The 18,199-nt window shown below is 40.7% G+C and overlaps 1 protein-coding gene across 1 annotated transcript; it reads right to left on the bottom strand.

The window, feature by feature from the left end:
• Window positions 1-1,502: 1,502 nt before the first annotated feature.
• Window positions 1,503-2,716, bottom strand: PpY-55A (Protein phosphatase Y at 55A). The gene is made up of 2 exons (XM_002050416.4): window positions 2,209-2,716; window positions 1,503-2,146 (listed from the first exon to the last, which is right to left on the bottom strand). Exons 1-2 carry the CDS (start codon window positions 2,594-2,596, stop codon window positions 1,599-1,601), a joined length of 936 nt encoding a protein of 311 aa, XP_002050452.1. The 5' UTR covers window positions 2,597-2,716; the 3' UTR covers window positions 1,503-1,598.
• Between the last annotated feature and the right edge of the window lie 15,483 nt (window positions 2,717-18,199).

The following is an 18,199-nucleotide window of genomic DNA, read 5'->3' as shown; positions in this document are numbered from 1 at the left end:
CACGTGTCAAAATAATCATTCGCAGAGCCTTTAGCTTCGAGGACTCTGAGACCGAACGGAAGGTGGCTCAACTATAGCCAGACAGTTGGCATGACACACACACAGCATGTGTCTATGTATGTGTGTCTGTGTGTGTGTGTGTGTGTGTGTTTAGGTACAAAATAAATAAATGTGATTTGTCATTTTGCAAACATAAAGCAGCAGCAGCAGCAACAAAATTTCAAGAAGCTGCCTTTGCGAGCGCATTAAATTGCAGTCAAATGGCACACACAGTGCATGCCAAATGTGCACACACATATGTATATATATATTCTTAAATATATATATAGACATTTCGGCCAATGAATATGGTAGCTTTTGGCTTTGGCCTTGCTTGGCAACTAGTCGGAACTGGCATGTAGAGTATTAAATTATTCGAGCGTGCGGCAAGCAACAGACTCCACACGAAATACTTTTGTATGCAACACTGCGCACAGAAACCAAATCCAAACTTAGACCCCTGCCCTCTGTCTCCCCCCTGTTGCCGCACTGTTGCCTGCCGCGCAAGCAGTTACAGGCATGAACATCTGTGAGCCTGGCAACTGTCAGGCGACTTTTAGCAGCTCGAAGACTGCAACAAAGTGTGGCAGCAACATCAGCGCTCATTTGCAGCAAATCAACTTCAAGAGTCAATGTTGAGCGCCATGTAAAATTCATTCCACTGAGCACATGGCTAAAACGCCAAAAGGCAGGCCAAGAAAAGCAAAGTGGAAAAAATGAATATACTGAAATGGAACATGTCTAAGGGATGCCAAATTTGAAGTACCCTTATAAGCCATAAGGTATAAGGATTGTAGGTTATAGTCATATGAAAAAGATGAAAAATTACTGTGAACAATAATAAAAGTCTTATCAATAATAATATTAAGATTGATAATAGTAATAATAATCATATCAATAATAATACTTCTTAATACTTCATATTAATATTTCTAAAGTTATTAAATTAATAATTATTAATTAATCTAACTCAGTTCGAATCATTGAGATAATAAATGTTTATATTATAATCAAAGAAATAAAATTAATATTACAAAAATGAAAATATATATATAGTATCAGAATCATTATTAAACATATATAAATTTGGAATAAATCTTAAAAAATGCCCAATACCTATTTACTTTATTTGAGATGAGACATATCGAAGGTAGCTGCAATAAAAATATGGATCCAGGGCTTATCCATTCTGCAAATGCGTTACATATTGACCGTTCAAATGGACATACCTTGCAGCAACAGCATCAAAAACAAAATGAAATAAGTTGCAAATGAAATACGTCGAAACATGAAGAGACGCCTGTAAAAGTTCGAGAGGCCGTCAGCTGGCGTTGACATGTGGCGCAAGGGCCGGGTTCAACAGGCTCAAGCTATTGACCTCTGCACAGGTTGCGAACTGTACCTGCACGACTGCCAAACGAAGCCCACCCCCAACCCATATGCATGTCAAATATGTCGGCATGTTGACTGATTCCAAATGCTTTGATTTCAGAACTTGACTTGCGACAGTTGCACAATTAAACAAAGCGAGGTGAAAGGAAATCGTAGAGACAGCTGCTTCAGCAGTTGGTGTAGATCACCTTGGGCGCCGGCTTGGTATACTCAAAGAGTTCCGTGGGCTTGATAATGGTAAATGAACATTTCAGATTCTTGCTTATCTTGAGAACAGCACCCGAATTGTTCATTTGACCACAATAATTTGGGGCGGAGAATATGGTGACCAGCCGCCGATGGCCAAAGAACTCGTAGCCGTCCTCGACCACCTCGTGGGCGCGACAAATCAAATCGAAATCGTGCCGATTGAGAAACTCGCGCACAATATCGTCCGAGTAGGTGATGCTGACGCCACGCTCATTCGTGCCCCAGCCGTGGCTGCTATGATTGAGATCGGCCCAGAGCAGATCGCAGAGCAGGCCCGAGTCCGGCACATCTGTGGGTCGCGGCAAATCGCATATCTGCTGCACGCTATCCAAATGGGGCGACAATCCGCCGTGGCAGCAGAAGATGCGATCAGCAACAACGGCGGCCACCGGCATATTGTTGAAGCAATCCACAAAGCAGCGCCAGAGCTTGACGCTATGACGTCGCTTCATCTCATCATAGAAGCCTGAGGGAGTTGCATATAAATACATATATGCAATCATATGTCTGCGTAGATCTTGGCCTCACCATAGATCTTGTTGATGCTTGCGCACTCGTGATTGCCGCGCAGCAAATGCATCTGCTCCGGATAGCGCACCTTGTAGGCGAACAGCAGGCTGATCGTTTCCAGCGATTGTTTGCCGCGATCCACATAATCGCCCAGAAAGAGATAGCTTCTCTTCGGCGGATAGCCGCATGCTTCGAATATGCGCAACAGATCCTCAAACTGGCCGTGCAGATCCCCCACCACGTTCACCGGCGCCTCCAGCTGCAGCAGCATCGGTCGCTTCCTGAACTCAACGCGTGCCTGGTCGCACAACACGCTGATCATCTCCGCGCTCAGCTGGGAATATTCGCCCTTCAGATTGGACAGTTGCGCAATGATGCCATCGATATCCCCTGCACTTAGCGACATTTGCAGGCAAAACAAAACTAAACAGATGACAATTTTTGAAAATTCTCCAACTTCTATATTTAACTGTGGTATTTTGTTGTTGCCTCTTCAACTATGAGACGGTTTTTAGTTTGTAAGCCTTTAACATATACACACAAGCCAACACACGCCTACTAACACCTACACCCTCACAAAAAGGCTTACACATAATTGTCAATTCAGTTGCGCCCAAGGTCCTGTAATGCCAACCATAACCAAAGGTTAACACACACACACACACACACCCACACACAGAAAAAATATCAACACTAGAGATGAGCGTGTCGCGTGCCGTATTCACGCACGAGCACGAACACGAGACGCTATGCGAAAACATTCACGATCAATATACGAGCATTTTCCAAATATTTTCATTTGATTGGCAATTAATGTAGGGATGACCATTCGATGGCCTTCACAAGCACTTGAGTTCTTTGTGTTCATATTATTTTATTTAGAGAAATTGGTGAACAAGCGTAAACTTATGATTATTGTACATTTTCCGACATGTATTTCAAAGACAACGAGCAACAGCGAACACATCTTTTCATTGACTCTTCTAGCTTACAACTGAGCTTCTCCTTCTTGTATTTTTATCGATAAATCTATCGTTGATTAAATATCCATAGCAGGGTTGCATATGATAAGTGATTTTATATTACCAAATGAGTATAATGCCAACATTATACTCGCCTGTTTAATTTAACTGATTGTAAGTTCGACCACTCCTAGTTCTGTTTCCAACTCCTACACTCGGCCATCCTGACTCTTCATTCGACCCGAATGACGACTCTTCTGTTAAATTAGCATTTGGCTCCCATTTTTTCATGTATTCTGCTACAGTTGTAGTTTTCCCTGGACCTTCGTGGTCGCCTACCTTTTCTACGTCATATCTACCATGGTTTTGAATCTTTACTATTTTATATGGACCAAAGAATTTAGGTTTCAATTTTAAACCAGTACCATACTGTGTTCTCTTAATGGCTACAAGTTCGTTTATTTTATAATTGGACTCTTTTTTGCGATGTTTATTAAAAGATTTTCGGTTTTCCTGCTGTATTTTTGCTATATTTTGCCGCGCTTCTTTACGAACTTCTTCTCTTTCGTTACTTAGCTCCTCTATAGCAGCTTCTTCTAATAGTTCTTGCAAGTCCGATATTCTTTTAAGTTTCATCTCCACACCAGTCAACAATCTAAACGGTGAAACTTTAGTGCTTCTTGGCGGCGTACTGTTGATTGTTTGTTGAACGATATCAATATGCTTATACCAGCTACAAGGATTTTCACGACATAGTTTAGACAACATTGGTATTACGATTTTGTGTATACGTTCTACCTGGCCGTTTCCTCTTGGAACTCCTGTAGCTATCGTAAGATGCTGTATACCTTCTGTTTCACAGTACTCCTTGAACAGGTTTGAAACGAAAGCTGCACCCCTATCTGATATTATGCGCTTAGGATTTCCAAACACTGCTGCCTGCCGTCTTAGTCGATCTACAACTCCTTCTGCGGTGGTATTTTTTGTTGGATAGAGCCAAACAAATTTTGAAAACGCATCGACTATCACTAGAATATAGTTATAGTTTTTACTTGTCTGTTCTATTGGACCGACATGATCCACATGGTACGTGCCTAAGGGCTTGTCTTCTTTGTCAATTGGTGCCAAAAACCCTTCTTTCTTGCCTGATTTGCTCTCAGATATTATGCATTCTACGCAACTTTTTACAATTTTTGGCACTTTTGACGATAGCTGCGGAATATAGAATGTCTTCTCGATTGCTTCTTGAGTTCGTTTTGCTGAGAAATGCCCTTGCTTGTGTGCAATTCTTATGATTTCGTCTTCCATCAGCGATGGTACTACTATAAGTTCCTTGATGGGATCCTTGTATAAAATACCATGCCTAACATAAAAATCTTCGTATGTGCTACAATCCAAAACAGTTAGCACCGCTCGGACCCAATCATCTCTCGCTTGTGCTTGCTGCAATCTGTGCTGCAGTGAGTCTTCAAGCATAAGACAGGATACGCGGCTTAAAGCATCAACATGCCTCATTTTGCTGCCATTTCGATGCTCAATACTGTAGTCAAAATCTTGAAGGAAGAGTGCCCAACGCGAGACTCTCAATGGAATATCTCCACGTTTTTTCATGGTCAAAGCGAAAGCGTTACAGTCGGTCACAATCTTAAATTTTATGCCAAGTAAGTAAACGCGCCACTTTTTCAAGGCCTCGACTATAGCCAGCACCTCAAGCTCATAAGAATGATACTTCTCTTCTGAGGGTTTTGTTTTCCGACTTAAATATTGAATTGGATGCAACAATTGATCGTCCGAGTCTTTTTGCAAGAGTACACCACCATAACCATTCATTGAGGCGTCCGTATGCACTTCAGTCTTGGCTTTCGGATTATATAATCGCAATACTGGAGTACTAACTAATGCTGATTTTAATTGCCTGAATGCGACTAGTTGTTCTTCATCAACTTTAAATTGCACGTCTTTCCGTAACAAATCGGAGAGCGGTTTGGCTATCAGCGCATAGTCTTCTACAAAGCGCCTAAAGTACGATGTTAATCCGAGAAAACGCTGCAAACTCTTTCGGTCATGCGGTATAGGAAAATTTTGAACTGCCTGGGTTTTTCTTGCAGATGGTCTTATTGTGCCTCCCTGTATAACGTACCCTAAAAAGTCAACTTCCTTCATGAGAAACTGGCACTTGCTCCACTTAATACGCAAGTTAAACTCTGCTGCTCTGTCCAGTACGCGCTTTAACTTTTGGATACCTTCATCTATATCCTTGGAGGGAATTATAAGATCATCCATATAAGTTACGACTGTACCATCCTGTACCAGATCTACAAGAATTGCATGAATGAATCTGGAAAATACAGCTGGGGAGTTCGATATTCCAAAAGGGACGAACAGGAATTCATATTGCCCTGCACTTGTTACAAATGATGTAAATTTTCTCGAATTTGGCTCAATTGGAACATGAAAAAATCCGTTTGCGAGATCAAGTGTAGTAAACACACTTTGGCCCTGCAATCTCTCAATCACATCGTCTATTAAGGGCATTGGAAAATTGTCCCTCGCGATCTTTTCGTTTAAACGCCTGTAGTCACAGCACAATCTTTTGGTACCATCTTTTTTCGGAACGAGGACAACAGGAGATGCATACTCCGATGTACTTGGCTGTATGATCTTTTCTTCTAGCCAAGTTTTGATTTGCGAATCGACAATAGACTTGTCCGCATGTGATATGCGCCTTGGGCGTTCGAAAACTGGACGCTCATCATTTAACAAAATTTTCATTTCAATTGGACATTTCTTCTTCATTTCAGGTGAATAGTTTTTAATTATTGCTTGAACTGCGTCTGCAACAGGTTTTTCTAAGTGATGTAGATCGATCTCAGCCTCCTGATTTTCTGCAAAAAGACATACATCTTTGAATTCTTGTAAAAGCTCTATGTCTGGCTTCTTATTTTCGACAGTATCTTCTGTTATTGTTGATGTCTTGTCAATTACTCTCTCGTTTGCATTGTCCTTCACTTTGGGTCGAAATTCTACGAAATTTTCCGATACTATTAAGTCCGCTTGCTTCAATACGCTGTTTCCTATTACAGCTGAGTATTGGATGTCGTCTCTGCTCGTAACATGAAAGGTTATATCCAGTAAGATACCATCAACTTCGACTTGAGTGACAAAGCTTCCCAGTGTATTTAGCTCACTATTACAGATACCAACAAGACACTGTTTTTCATTATTCAGTTCAACTTTTCCTAGCTCTTTAAGGATATCATCGCGTATCAGACAGAGGTCACAGCCTGTATCGATTAATGCAGAGAAGCATATGTTCTTACAAGACAACTCCTTAAAAATGCATTTTCCACTACTGTTGGCCTTGTTTATCATCGTGTTCGCATTTTGGCCTTCTTTCTTCTCCACTGCACGCGATCCTGAACAGTTAGCTGCCTTATGCCCTGGTTGAGCACACTTGTAACATTTTATTGGCTGTCTACATTCTCTGGCTAGATGTGATGGATCGCCGCATTTGAAACATTTCTTAATTCGTTCTTTATTCAAGTCAGGTTTCTTTTCTTCGGTATCGTTATGCATCCTACCCGTATTAGACGCTTGAGGGCGACTACTACGGATTTTCTCATATACCTTGATTTGTTCTTTTAGTTGCTGCAGAGTCTTGGCCTGATACAGATTACTTTTGTTACTCCTCGAGTCAGGTATTCCCTCAATAAAATATTCTATCAGGCTTGAGTCATCCAGGTTAAGAGGTCCGCCAATTTCCATAAGGCTATACAGATATTCTATATAATCTTCACCTTGACGCTTACGCCTATTCCGCAACATGCGGTGGACGTCTATTGATGAAACTACCGTCCCAAATTCTTCCAATAGCGCTTGCTTTAAAGATATCCAATCTGAAATTCCATGCTGACTGCGCACGAATAATTTTGCTGCACCTTTTAGTAATTGCTTTGAGTAAATAAATTTCTGAAGGTCGTTCCACTGCACTGCCAAAGCGTTATCTTCAAATTCATGAATCCATTTTTCAACAGCTGGTTGATTTGACCCATTGAATTGCGAGAGTGAATCTTCAATGTCGCGTAATGTAAACGTTGTTCGGACTATCTGCATTGGTGAGCTTTGACGGGTATGAGCCGACCCAGCATCGTCATACTCAGATTCATTATCGTCAACCTGCAACCCATAATATTCTAAAAGTCGGTCTTGCAAAGTTTGCTTTCTACCTGTTGTTACCAAACTAAGTGCCGATAACTTTTCTTTTAATTCGTTAACTCTTAACGCCAAAATTTCGTCTCTGTTCATTTTGTTATCGTCGTTGCTCGCTTTTCACAATGCTTAAAATTGAATCTTACAAATAAACAATTCAATGTACTTAACTTAATGGTATAAGTAATTAAACTCTTATGAATCAAATTTTAGTTTTTTTTTTCAGCAACTTTAGAAATTATTAAATTATTATATTCGTCTGTCTTAACTTATACTTTCACTTTGTGTTTGCTTACACTTAATTTCTTCTTTGTTATAATTTGATTCTTTGAAAATTTTTTACTGATTTAACACTCTTTACTCAACAACTAGTTAATTATTTTCATATAATGACGAAATAACATACTCTGTTGTTGATCTGTAACTTGTTACACCCTGTGATCATCGTTGTCGTGTTGAAGCACGTTCCAGTCACACGCTCTTTTATTGAAAGATTCCGCGCTCTTCGCTCTTCGCCTCTTTGATCTGCAACTTCTTATTTCATCACGAAGTGAAAATTTTGCGCTATCCAGCCTTTGCTACGCAGAATTTAAAACATCGCCTTCTCGCTTGCGCTTATCGACCACTGTCACGCAATACACGACTGTTTGTCTCGCTCTTACTAGAGCTCTCTAGGCATACTTCGCCGCTGTCGCCATTAATCCTAGACGATTCTTGACTTTTTCCATTTTTTCCAGGGCATACGAATTTTAATGAATTTTCATGCACCCGCTTCGTTTTATGCTCCGATTAATAGTCTTGCATACGTTTGTACTCGTTAATCAATTTACGAATTTCACAATTTCTGTCTATCCCACTTCTGACACCAAATTTGTAGGGATGACCATTCGATGGCCTTCACAAGCACTTGAGTTCTTTGTGTTCATATTATTTTATTTAGAGAAATTGGTGAACAAGCGTAAACTTATGATTATTGTACATTTTCCGACATGTATTTCAAAGACAACGAGCAACAGCGAACACATCTTTTCATTGACTCTTCTAGCTTACAACTGAGCTTCTCCTTCTTGTATTTTTATCGATAAATCTATCGTTGATTAAATATCCATAGCAGGGTTGCATATGATAAGTGATTTTATATTACCAAATGAGTATAATGCCAACATTATACTCGCCTGTTTAATTTAACTGATTGTAAGTTCGACCACTCCTAGTTCTGTTTCCAACTCCTACATTAATTCATCATGGGATCACTTTATATCATAGGAATAGTTTTTGTCTGAAATTAGGCATTAAGTAACTGCTTCTTTTTCTATAAAAGAAAAATAAACACACCATATATCAATTGACTTGACTCACAACAATGCCTTATAATAAGCCTTATTAACTCGAAATACAAAAATATCATATGGCATCTGAAGAAGAGATCGTTCGGATATAAAGCATAGTTCATATATTCTACAAATTTCTCTTGTGTTTCGGCAAAAGCCGCACGTGTTTGCAATAAATAAACTCGAGACGTGTCCAGCTCTAATGACACATGCACACCCGCATACACACCAAGAAACACACACTCGCACACACAGCCTGCCCCTCTGCAGTGGTCAAGTTAAAGCAGAAGCGTTAAAGTGCAAAAGATTTATGAAATTTATTTATGTGCCTGTAAAAATGCCAACGGCAAGTGCTGGGCGCTACAGAAGGCGGACATGGGCGTGTTTGCTGCGCAGCATGGTGGTGTGAGGTGTGAGGGGCGGGTGGGGAGGTGAGGCATGTATTTGGGCCAGGCTAACATCACATTCCCATCAACTGAACGCGGCAACTTGAAGCGGCTGCCATCACAATTTTTCGTTGTTGCGGCGTCGTCGTAAGCGGATTTGCGACAAAACTCATTCGACTCGAACCATGCCCACACCAGGGCACCGGCCCAGACCCAGGACCAGCTGGACACTGGCTCGGTGCGGTCGGCTGGGCACAGTTGGCGCGGGAGCAACAAGGGGCGGATGGGCGGGGTTGGGGTTGGGGTGGAGGCGCCTTCAAGGCTGCAGCTTGTTAGCAATGACAGCAAGGAGCATCGAGGCTAAATCCTGTTAAAATTTAGTGCAAAATAAGATAGAATGCTGGCTCTGGTGCCTTGTGCCAAAGAAAGCGGCAACAGTAAAAGAAAGGCAAAGTAAATTATTTCTGCTATACAGATACATATATTTATATATATATAAATATATATACATATCTTCTACATGGTGCACTTTCACTTTACTTTTTCATTGAAAAGTAAAATGAAATAAAATAAAGTAAAATATAATAAAAACTGACCCGACTTACAAGTACAGATACATCTAATATATATATGTATAACATATATATATATATATATTCGTATATTTTCCGCTGGGCCATAAATTGCCGCCCAAAGCTGCAAAAACAATAAAAATAAATGAACTTGAGTTAGGTCGTCGCTCCATGGCTGAAGAACCTCGGCAATTTCATTATTATGACTTCTCTTAGTAACGCCAACTTTTCTTCACGGCTATTGTTTATGTGACTTTTTGGCCGTTTTGGCTATTAGTATTTATCGTTGGGCCCCCAGCATGCATCTAACAACATTTATCTTTATAAATGTAGCCATTCCAAAATATTATAAAAAACACAACAATGATTGTTAAGGAACATTTTGGAAAAGAGTTAAGCATCAAACGCTATGCTTACTAAAATATGTCCTTTGAAAAGTTTTTGACAGTTGGTAGCGATATTTTCTTTTTTTGACTGAATTTCTATTTAATTTTTAATTTTCACTAATCTTTATGCTCATAATTTGTATGTATAAAGAACAAACTTTGCTCGTTTCTTTCTCTTTGCGTATCTCTAAAATAAAGAACGCCCTCCTATGCGATTTTCATAAAATTAAAACAGGCTTTCTAATGATGGGAATCCTTTATTGGATGTGTTGAACAATTTTTTATCTCCATTTGTTCAATTTTAAATTATTATATGTAAGTTTGTGCGTATAGAAATCATACTTTGCTCTCGCTCTATTTCTATTCTACTTCTCTTCGCGTTTGCTTAGAATAGTTATCGCCTTTCTACGCGGTTTTCAGGTTTATTTATATAACAAACTCACCATTCACTGGCTATCGCTCCCTCTTTTCCTCTTTTTTTCGATCTCTCATACTCTTGCATCCTTCTCAAGTAATTAGTTATAATTGGAGCAATTTGTCACTTTTTTCTTAAATTTAATTTAAGTGAAGTTCTTTTTAATGCATATTTGCTACTCAGAAATGAGAACTTTAAAAAATCTTGAAATAAGTTTCTAAAATCTCGCTTAACCCTTGTCACTACATAAAGTGTTCTTATACTTTGTCTACTTTAAGCTGTAATCGGCTAATGCTCTCACTCTCTCAATCTCACCGTGTGCTTGTGTACGTGTGTGTCTATGTGTGTGTGGGTGTGTGCGAGATTGTGAGTGCGCAAACAAAAAGCAGATGGAATCAAAATAAAATACTCATAAATACCCGTGAATATGGCAACGTTAACAAAACGACGACTTCAAAGAAAGCCAGCATTTAGATTAAGAAAGAGACAGAACGAGAGTCGAAGATAGAGCGAGAGAGAGAAAGAAAGTTGACGGGTTACATGCAACGGACACCGCTCGGCAACGTAAACGGAAACGGAACTGCTGTCACTGCCGGGATCCTAAGTCCCAGCACGTGCGAGGCCCTGAATATATTGTTGCTGCTGTTGCGTGAAGCGTTTGAGTGGAAAAGGCAATAACAAATACTGACAGTTACTCGTTCTTCCTATATTCTTATATATATATATATATATGTATAAATTTTGTATTATTTTTATTTCTTGGAGCATCTCATTTTACTTTTCATTGTGCAACTTGTGCTTATTTGAAGTTTCATTATGCGCTTCGTGCATTTAATATACAAGCCAAGAAATCAATGAATACCGAAGGTTGCATGCGCAGCTGTTGAAGAAGATGCAGGGCAGGGCAGCCTTGGTGCACACTTCATAAGCCGCACATCTTTGGGAGACTTGACAACTTAATGTGGCAGAGCTTGAAAACAATTTGTTTTGGGCAGCTGAGGGCTAGCCACAAATTCGAATAAATATTGAAAACCGTAAAGGATTTGCCCATTCAGGCCGAGGAGCTCTCTTATAATCCGGCATTGCTTATAAACTGAGCATAACTTGAAAACCGAAAGTCATTTATTTGTGCCTGGCCTGAAAATAGTTTTGCATGCTTCGAAGGCTGCGCACAACAAAGCGAATCATTCATGGTTTTCAGAGCATGAATCACATGCAAATCGGACAACGGGCAACGGGCAGCAGGCGCCGGGCAGCGGTCACTGTAAATAGATTCATAAATCAGCATGAAAACATTATTTTGATTTCCGTTCCACAAAAGAATGCAACGAGTGCCGTGCAGAAGCAGATGAAGAAACAGAGAATCGGAGATGTCGACGGAAGCAACTAATTGGAGCATAAACTAAATTCAGTAAAGAGCAATGAGTTTCTGTCCATACTCTACAAACTACACTTACACAAGACTCTACAAGCTGCTTGGCAAATTCTGGGAAATTCATTCAAAGTATATGCAAAGATTTAATAGTTAGTCAAAAGCAAAATTTAGATACATTTATATTTTTCGAAGTGGGCTCTGCTTGATATAATAGCATTGTTTCATTTTTCTATGCAAAACGTATCTAACATACATTTTTTAATAATTGCAAGCACACACTGAGGTTCAGAGTATTGGCAAAATGGGCAGCACTGCATTTAAAGAATGACCCTGAGTAGAAGAGAGCATATAACATTAATCACAAGCTAAAATAATATTTTTTTATTTGCCTATTCATTCTTCTATTTCTACTATTCATGTATTGACCGCCAATCAGGACGAAATTGTTTTGAGGTTAAGAAACTATCAGCAAATGAGCAGCACTGCTTCTTTAGGGTAACCATGCGTTGGCTTTGAACAACATTTATGCTATTTCTAATTTCTTGCTGGACTCTCTAATTTGCTGTAGGGTATTTGAAGTGCTCTGCTTATGCTGGCCATTTACTTTGCATATTTGTTTTCTTTTATCGCTCATCGGAAGGATGCAAAACGTTGACGCAACGTCATGTGGCTGGTGAATTATGAGTGGTTTTTTTGAGACTTAGGCCATTGGCAGTATAACAATGAGCACTTCCGTTTGTCAGGCTGTCACTTCTTTACCTCACTGCCGCCACTCCCCCCTCCCCCTCCACTCCCTCAACGCACATATACACACACAGCTGCTGCTCTGCCGCTGGCAGTTTTGCAATCAACTCGAGCGCGCACAAAAGTATGCTATAGAACAACAAAAAAAAGGAACAACAAGGGTAGTGCATTTGGCGCATAAATGTCAGGACACAGCTCATGACATATGAAATGAGTTGCAAAGCCAATGTTGCTTATGTTGTTGTTGTTGTTGTTGTTGTTGTTGTTGCTGCAGCCGCGGCAATTGTTGCCGTTGTTGTTGCACGCTGCCAGCTGGCGGCATCTCCAGTCGCTGCTTAATATTTCCGCTTGCACACTTGCTTATTTATTATGTTTTCCGCCACCATGTGGCGCACACCAAACAGCCGCAGAGCATGCCTGCCAGGAGCGTGGCAACAGGGCACTGGCTCCGGCTCCGTCTCCGTCTCCGGCTCAAGTTGCACTTGACGCTATATTATCCCAGCCAACGAAGACGACGGCCACACATGTGCCGGTCGCAGCAGCAGTTGCATTTGTTGCTGTTACTTTTGCCCTAATGCCTTTTTTTCGCTTGACTTCTCGCTCTGCGTCCGACCCGGCCGCATGTTCTGGCCCAGTCCGGGCCTTGTTAAGTGCCTACACAGGATAATCTGCGCATCTCAAGTCAGCGCGTAATTGTAGTCCCTCAATGCAGTCAAGCTGTGCAGTTGACTGCATAAACCCCTCTTCCACACGACGGCCCAGACCCTGCCCGTGCCCCTGCCACTGCCGCTGCCCCTGCCCAGCCGAGTTTTTGCCCACACTCCACACTGTCATCTTCAGCGTTTTGTGCTGTTGACAATCCTCATGAGGTTTGCATTTTGTAGAGCTTCCTGTCGCCCATTGAAAGCCGTCGCTTTAAGTAATTACCATGTGGCGCTCTTTGGCAACGTCTGCCACGACTGCCTGCCCCGCGCAGCATGGCAGACAGACGACGCATCGTAAATTTAGCTACTTGCAACTGGCTGCTGCTGCAGCGCAAGCGGGGAGCGGGGTTCAATGGCCAATCATTATGAATGACTGCCACATGCGGCGTTCGTTTATTAAATAAAGCGACAAACTGTGCGCGACGCGAGGTTGCAATATGAGATATTTGACAGATATTGCATGTTGCATGCCGCATGCTGGCCAGTTAATAATTCGATCCACGGCTTATTCAGTTTTCTCGCCGCTGCAAATGATTGAAAGTGTTTAGGGCATGCCATTGAATGGCTTTTGCATATTGCGAGCCGTATCCTTCTAATTATGCACGTGATATGACAGCCAGCAGGGACACAACGTGCCACACACACACACACACACACACAGACACACACACACAACTGTGGCAATCTCGTTGATATATCAGTTGGTTGTTCATTAAACTTGCAACACAGATTTGTGCAACTTTAACCAATTTCCCAGCAGCTGCTTCTGCAATTACAGCCCAGCCAGTCGGTGGTGCTCAGGTATTTCAGTTACTGGGGCAATCGAGTAATCAGTTGGTGGCACATTTGATGCCTTTTCAATTTGCTACACGAAAATCAAATGTGTCTGTGTGCGCATGTGTGTGTGTGTGTAAATGTGTGGCAACAAGGATGCGCCGGATGCCTGGGATATGTGGCCAACATAAACCCTTGATGTGTGTAGTGCGTATCAATAAAACGCGCCAGCAGGTCGACTACGTTTGATGTCAATGGCTTTTGCTTGTTTTTTCAAATACCCTTTAACCATAAATTATCGAAAATGTGCATGATATGCCTGCGCGAGTGTGTATGATGCATACAAATACACTTAAATTAAACTGCTCCGTTTTCGCAGAAAGTTATCGATGTTATCGTCATAGTTATTGAGATTATCTCTGTCAAATAGCTACTCAAAACTTTGGAGAAATTATTTAAGAGAAATATAATTTTGAAGATAGCGAATGGGAATCGAGACTTTTGAAGACTCCGATTTTAGATAGCTTACATAAATATTTTAAGCTATATTTAATATGTGTCGCAATCGACTCTAGTTCTGCTTATCGAAGCCTTTTTAATAATAAAAATTTAAAAAAATACTAATTTGGAAGTCATCCAAGAGAATATAAAAGGTAGATAAAAGATTTGCGAAGTGAGATTCTTGTCTTAATTTATATGTCATTCAGGAGAACGTAAAAGGTAGGTAAAAGAGGTTGGGAACAGAGATTCTTTCTTGTATTAGAAAATTTTTGAGCTCTAGAAACAATCGATAAGCAACAATGACAATTCAAACAATGCATTCTATATTAACCCAGCGATACCTTTGAATAACTATAAAAAAAAGAAAACCGCTTTAGAAGGTATTTTAAAGTCGAACCCACTTGGCTGAAGCAGTTTAACTTATTTTTTGTTGCGGTCGTTGGAGTTCACACTGCGTAGAAGTAAGGTGCTTACGACAACACGCAGGTGTTTCGCACATCAACGCCACACTCACACACATACACACATTTGAGTGTATATAAATCTATGTATGTGTGTGTGTGTGTGTCAGTATAAATTTGTTGTTAGAATTTGCCATCAAACAAGCAGCAAACTTTCATGTTATTGAAAAACGAGCAGAGTAAAAAAAAGAAAGAAAATCCCTAATACTTACTTGCTGAATAATATCGAATGACATTCACTGTGTGTGTGCGAGTGTGTGTGTGTATTTCTGTTGTTGTGCGTGTATACTGGTCCTTGTTAAGCATTTTTAAATGGATACCTTTCATATGTTTGTTGGTTGCTTTGTCGCATTGTGCGTTGATTAAATTGTTTCTCTCTGTGTGCACAATTTGTCTGAGTCCTCCTGTAAGTATTGTATTTGAAAAAGATTATTTACTTGAGTGAACAGCTCGAGACTGCCGACAAGCCGAGGTGTATTAGCTCGTCTTTGATCGATAAGGTGTTGTTTGTCTGTCTGTCATCTAAATGATTACTAAATTTCCTAAGCTTATCAAACATTCATAAGCAAATTGACAAAAAGCGAAAAAAAAGTATGGATATCTGCGCCCTTGTAGAAATTTGCTAGCCATTTGCGGCCTAGCAGATATGTGAGAATAGAGAAACTCAAACAGCATGTTTTGCCATATAATAACTACTTTTCGTCGGATCGTTTCTTTGTGTTCCGATGTTAAAAAGATTTAGCGTATACTTAGGAAGCATGCTGGAACTTAAAAATGCCGAGTCGGGTAAAGATCTCTTGAGAAAAAAGTATTCCACCCCAGAATCTGCTTCTCGACCGATAGCAGTTATATGATATACTGGCCTGATAGGTATACTTTATGGGGCCAAAACTAAAAAATGCAAATAAACAAATAATGTTGTTGTGTATTAATGACCTGAAGCAAGTCCCGTTTAAGCTGGAATTCCAATTATATTTATGCCATTAACCGAACCCAACCCAACCTGTTATCTACAACACAGCAGAAAAAAATTACGGAATGTTTAGTTTCTATTATAAATATAAATAGATAACAAAATAAAATATGTATTTTAGAATATATTATAATTATGGCCGCAAGCCAAAAGAAGCCACTTTCGGCGAATCAGTTCATGGTTCAAGTAAATACCAAATGTGGGAAGGTCCCTACTAAGGAACACAATTTATTTAAAATTCTTAAAAAATTATTTGATCAATTTTAAATGTTCCTGAGGTAGAACAACTAATTATCTATAATAAATAGATATATTCAAGTAATTCGATCCGTTTTAATTTGTTGCCCGCTTAAATCTCAAATCAAATTGATATGCTTCAGCTTACGCCGTTTGTATTATGAATAAGGATCTCAATAAAGGCGAAGGATACTTCAACACCTGTTGTTGGCCCGACACCTGGACTCACCTTTGACACCGCACGGCTGGTTGTAATTTATGCGGGCATATTGTGTTTCAAGGACATGCTCATTACACGCAACGCGAACCTGTTGTGGTTACCTTACCATAATCACCAGCCAAAGGACGACGGGGCAACTGGCGACCACAACAACAACAACAACAATCACAGCAACAGCTCGCATTAGCATTTTTCGCAGCTTCAGCTTGGTTTTTGCTTTATGACCAACTTATGCCCCGTGTGTGCGTGTGCTATGCACTAAAACCTATTGTTTTTGCTGTTGTTGTGATACCCTATGGTCGTTGGGTTTAAATCAAGAGCATTATAAATGCCTACAAATCTTAGTCACAGTCCTTCTTCTGAAAACGAGCTGAGTCGATAGAGCGATGCGCGCCTTTTCAACTCTCTGAATGAGTCAATTCCGAGATCCTGCCAACTTTATATCGATAATTATCGAATCTTCAGTCTGTGCGTAGCATTTCCAACTCGGAAACCTTCCTAGCTGATCTTGGAATTTACAGTAGCTAAGTACATGAAATTTTAACTTTCTCATTAACCCAATTTATAATATTCTGACAATTTCATAACTTTCGAATAAAGCCGAACCTTACGGCGATGCTAGAACCATTTGTTTTATAGGGTATCAACCAGTTGAACACTCTCAACTGGAGCAGTCTAGCTTATTGTTGCTGTTGGCTTAGTTTGTCGTGAGTCCTGAGTCCTGTGGCTGCCATGCATAGCTATTCGTGTTCGCCGCTGAAGTGCTTTTAGTAGTTTGCCCATTGTCTGCCACAAGATCGCCGGCATTGCCCCTTTTGCCAGCCTTTGGGTCTAGGCTTTTGGCATTGGCTTCGCTCTGGCATCGGCTTTGGCTTTGGGGTGTCTGTTGCCTGGCCGCTTGTCATGTCTTTGGTTGGGCATTAAGTTAATGCGCTGCGCCCGCATGCCTGACAAATCCTTGACACTTGCCATGCCACCGACAGGCCAGCCTCTACCTGGTTTCATTAAGTCATTAGGCATTGTTATGGCTGCTGGCTGTTGCCTGCCCTGCCTGCCTGTCATGTTGCTGTTATTTTCGGTCAGTTGGCTGCATTTAGCTTGTGTCTGTGTGTGTGTGTGTGTGTGTGTGTGTGTGTGCGTGTGTGTTAACAGGTGAGAAATTGCTTAATTGTAATTTTAACGCTTAACAAACTCTGTAGCGTGGTCTACATTTGGCAAGCAGACAATCAAGACTCGACCAACAGTTCATGGCCAATTCAAACACACGCATACACAATCTACACAGACCCACACTCTACACACACACACGCACACACACACGTACACAGTCAATTTGCTGTTACATGATGATGACTTATGGCTGCTGACCTGCAGTTGCTTCTTGAGGGCAGTTCAATTCAATTAACCAACATTTGCTGCTGTTGCTTGCCACAAACCAACCTACCCCCTCACCCCTCACATCCCGACGCCCAACACAATTCAGCTCATTTTCATGTTGAATTCGAGTACTTAAATTTGTTGTTGCAGCTGTAACTGAAGTCGAGGGCACTTCAGCTGTTGCTTTAGCGCTAATTAGCAAATGTCTCTAGCACAATGTCTAGGCTTTAACTCAGCAGCTTTCTGACACAGTTCATTATTTTATATTTTGCCACGCCCCTTCGGGCTCCAACAGAGTCGCACATCTATCGCATCTGGACCCTCTTTGACACGCTAATGAGCAGAACGTGAGCATTTTCTTAAGGTTGTAACTTGCTTCTAG

This window comes from Drosophila virilis, chromosome 5 (genome assembly GCF_030788295.1).
Source record: "Drosophila virilis strain 15010-1051.87 chromosome 5, Dvir_AGI_RSII-ME, whole genome shotgun sequence".
Lineage (NCBI taxonomy): Eukaryota > Metazoa > Arthropoda > Insecta > Diptera > Drosophilidae > Drosophila > Drosophila virilis.
Note: the sequence above shows the minus strand (reverse complement) of the source record. Positions and strands in the feature narration are given on the sequence as shown.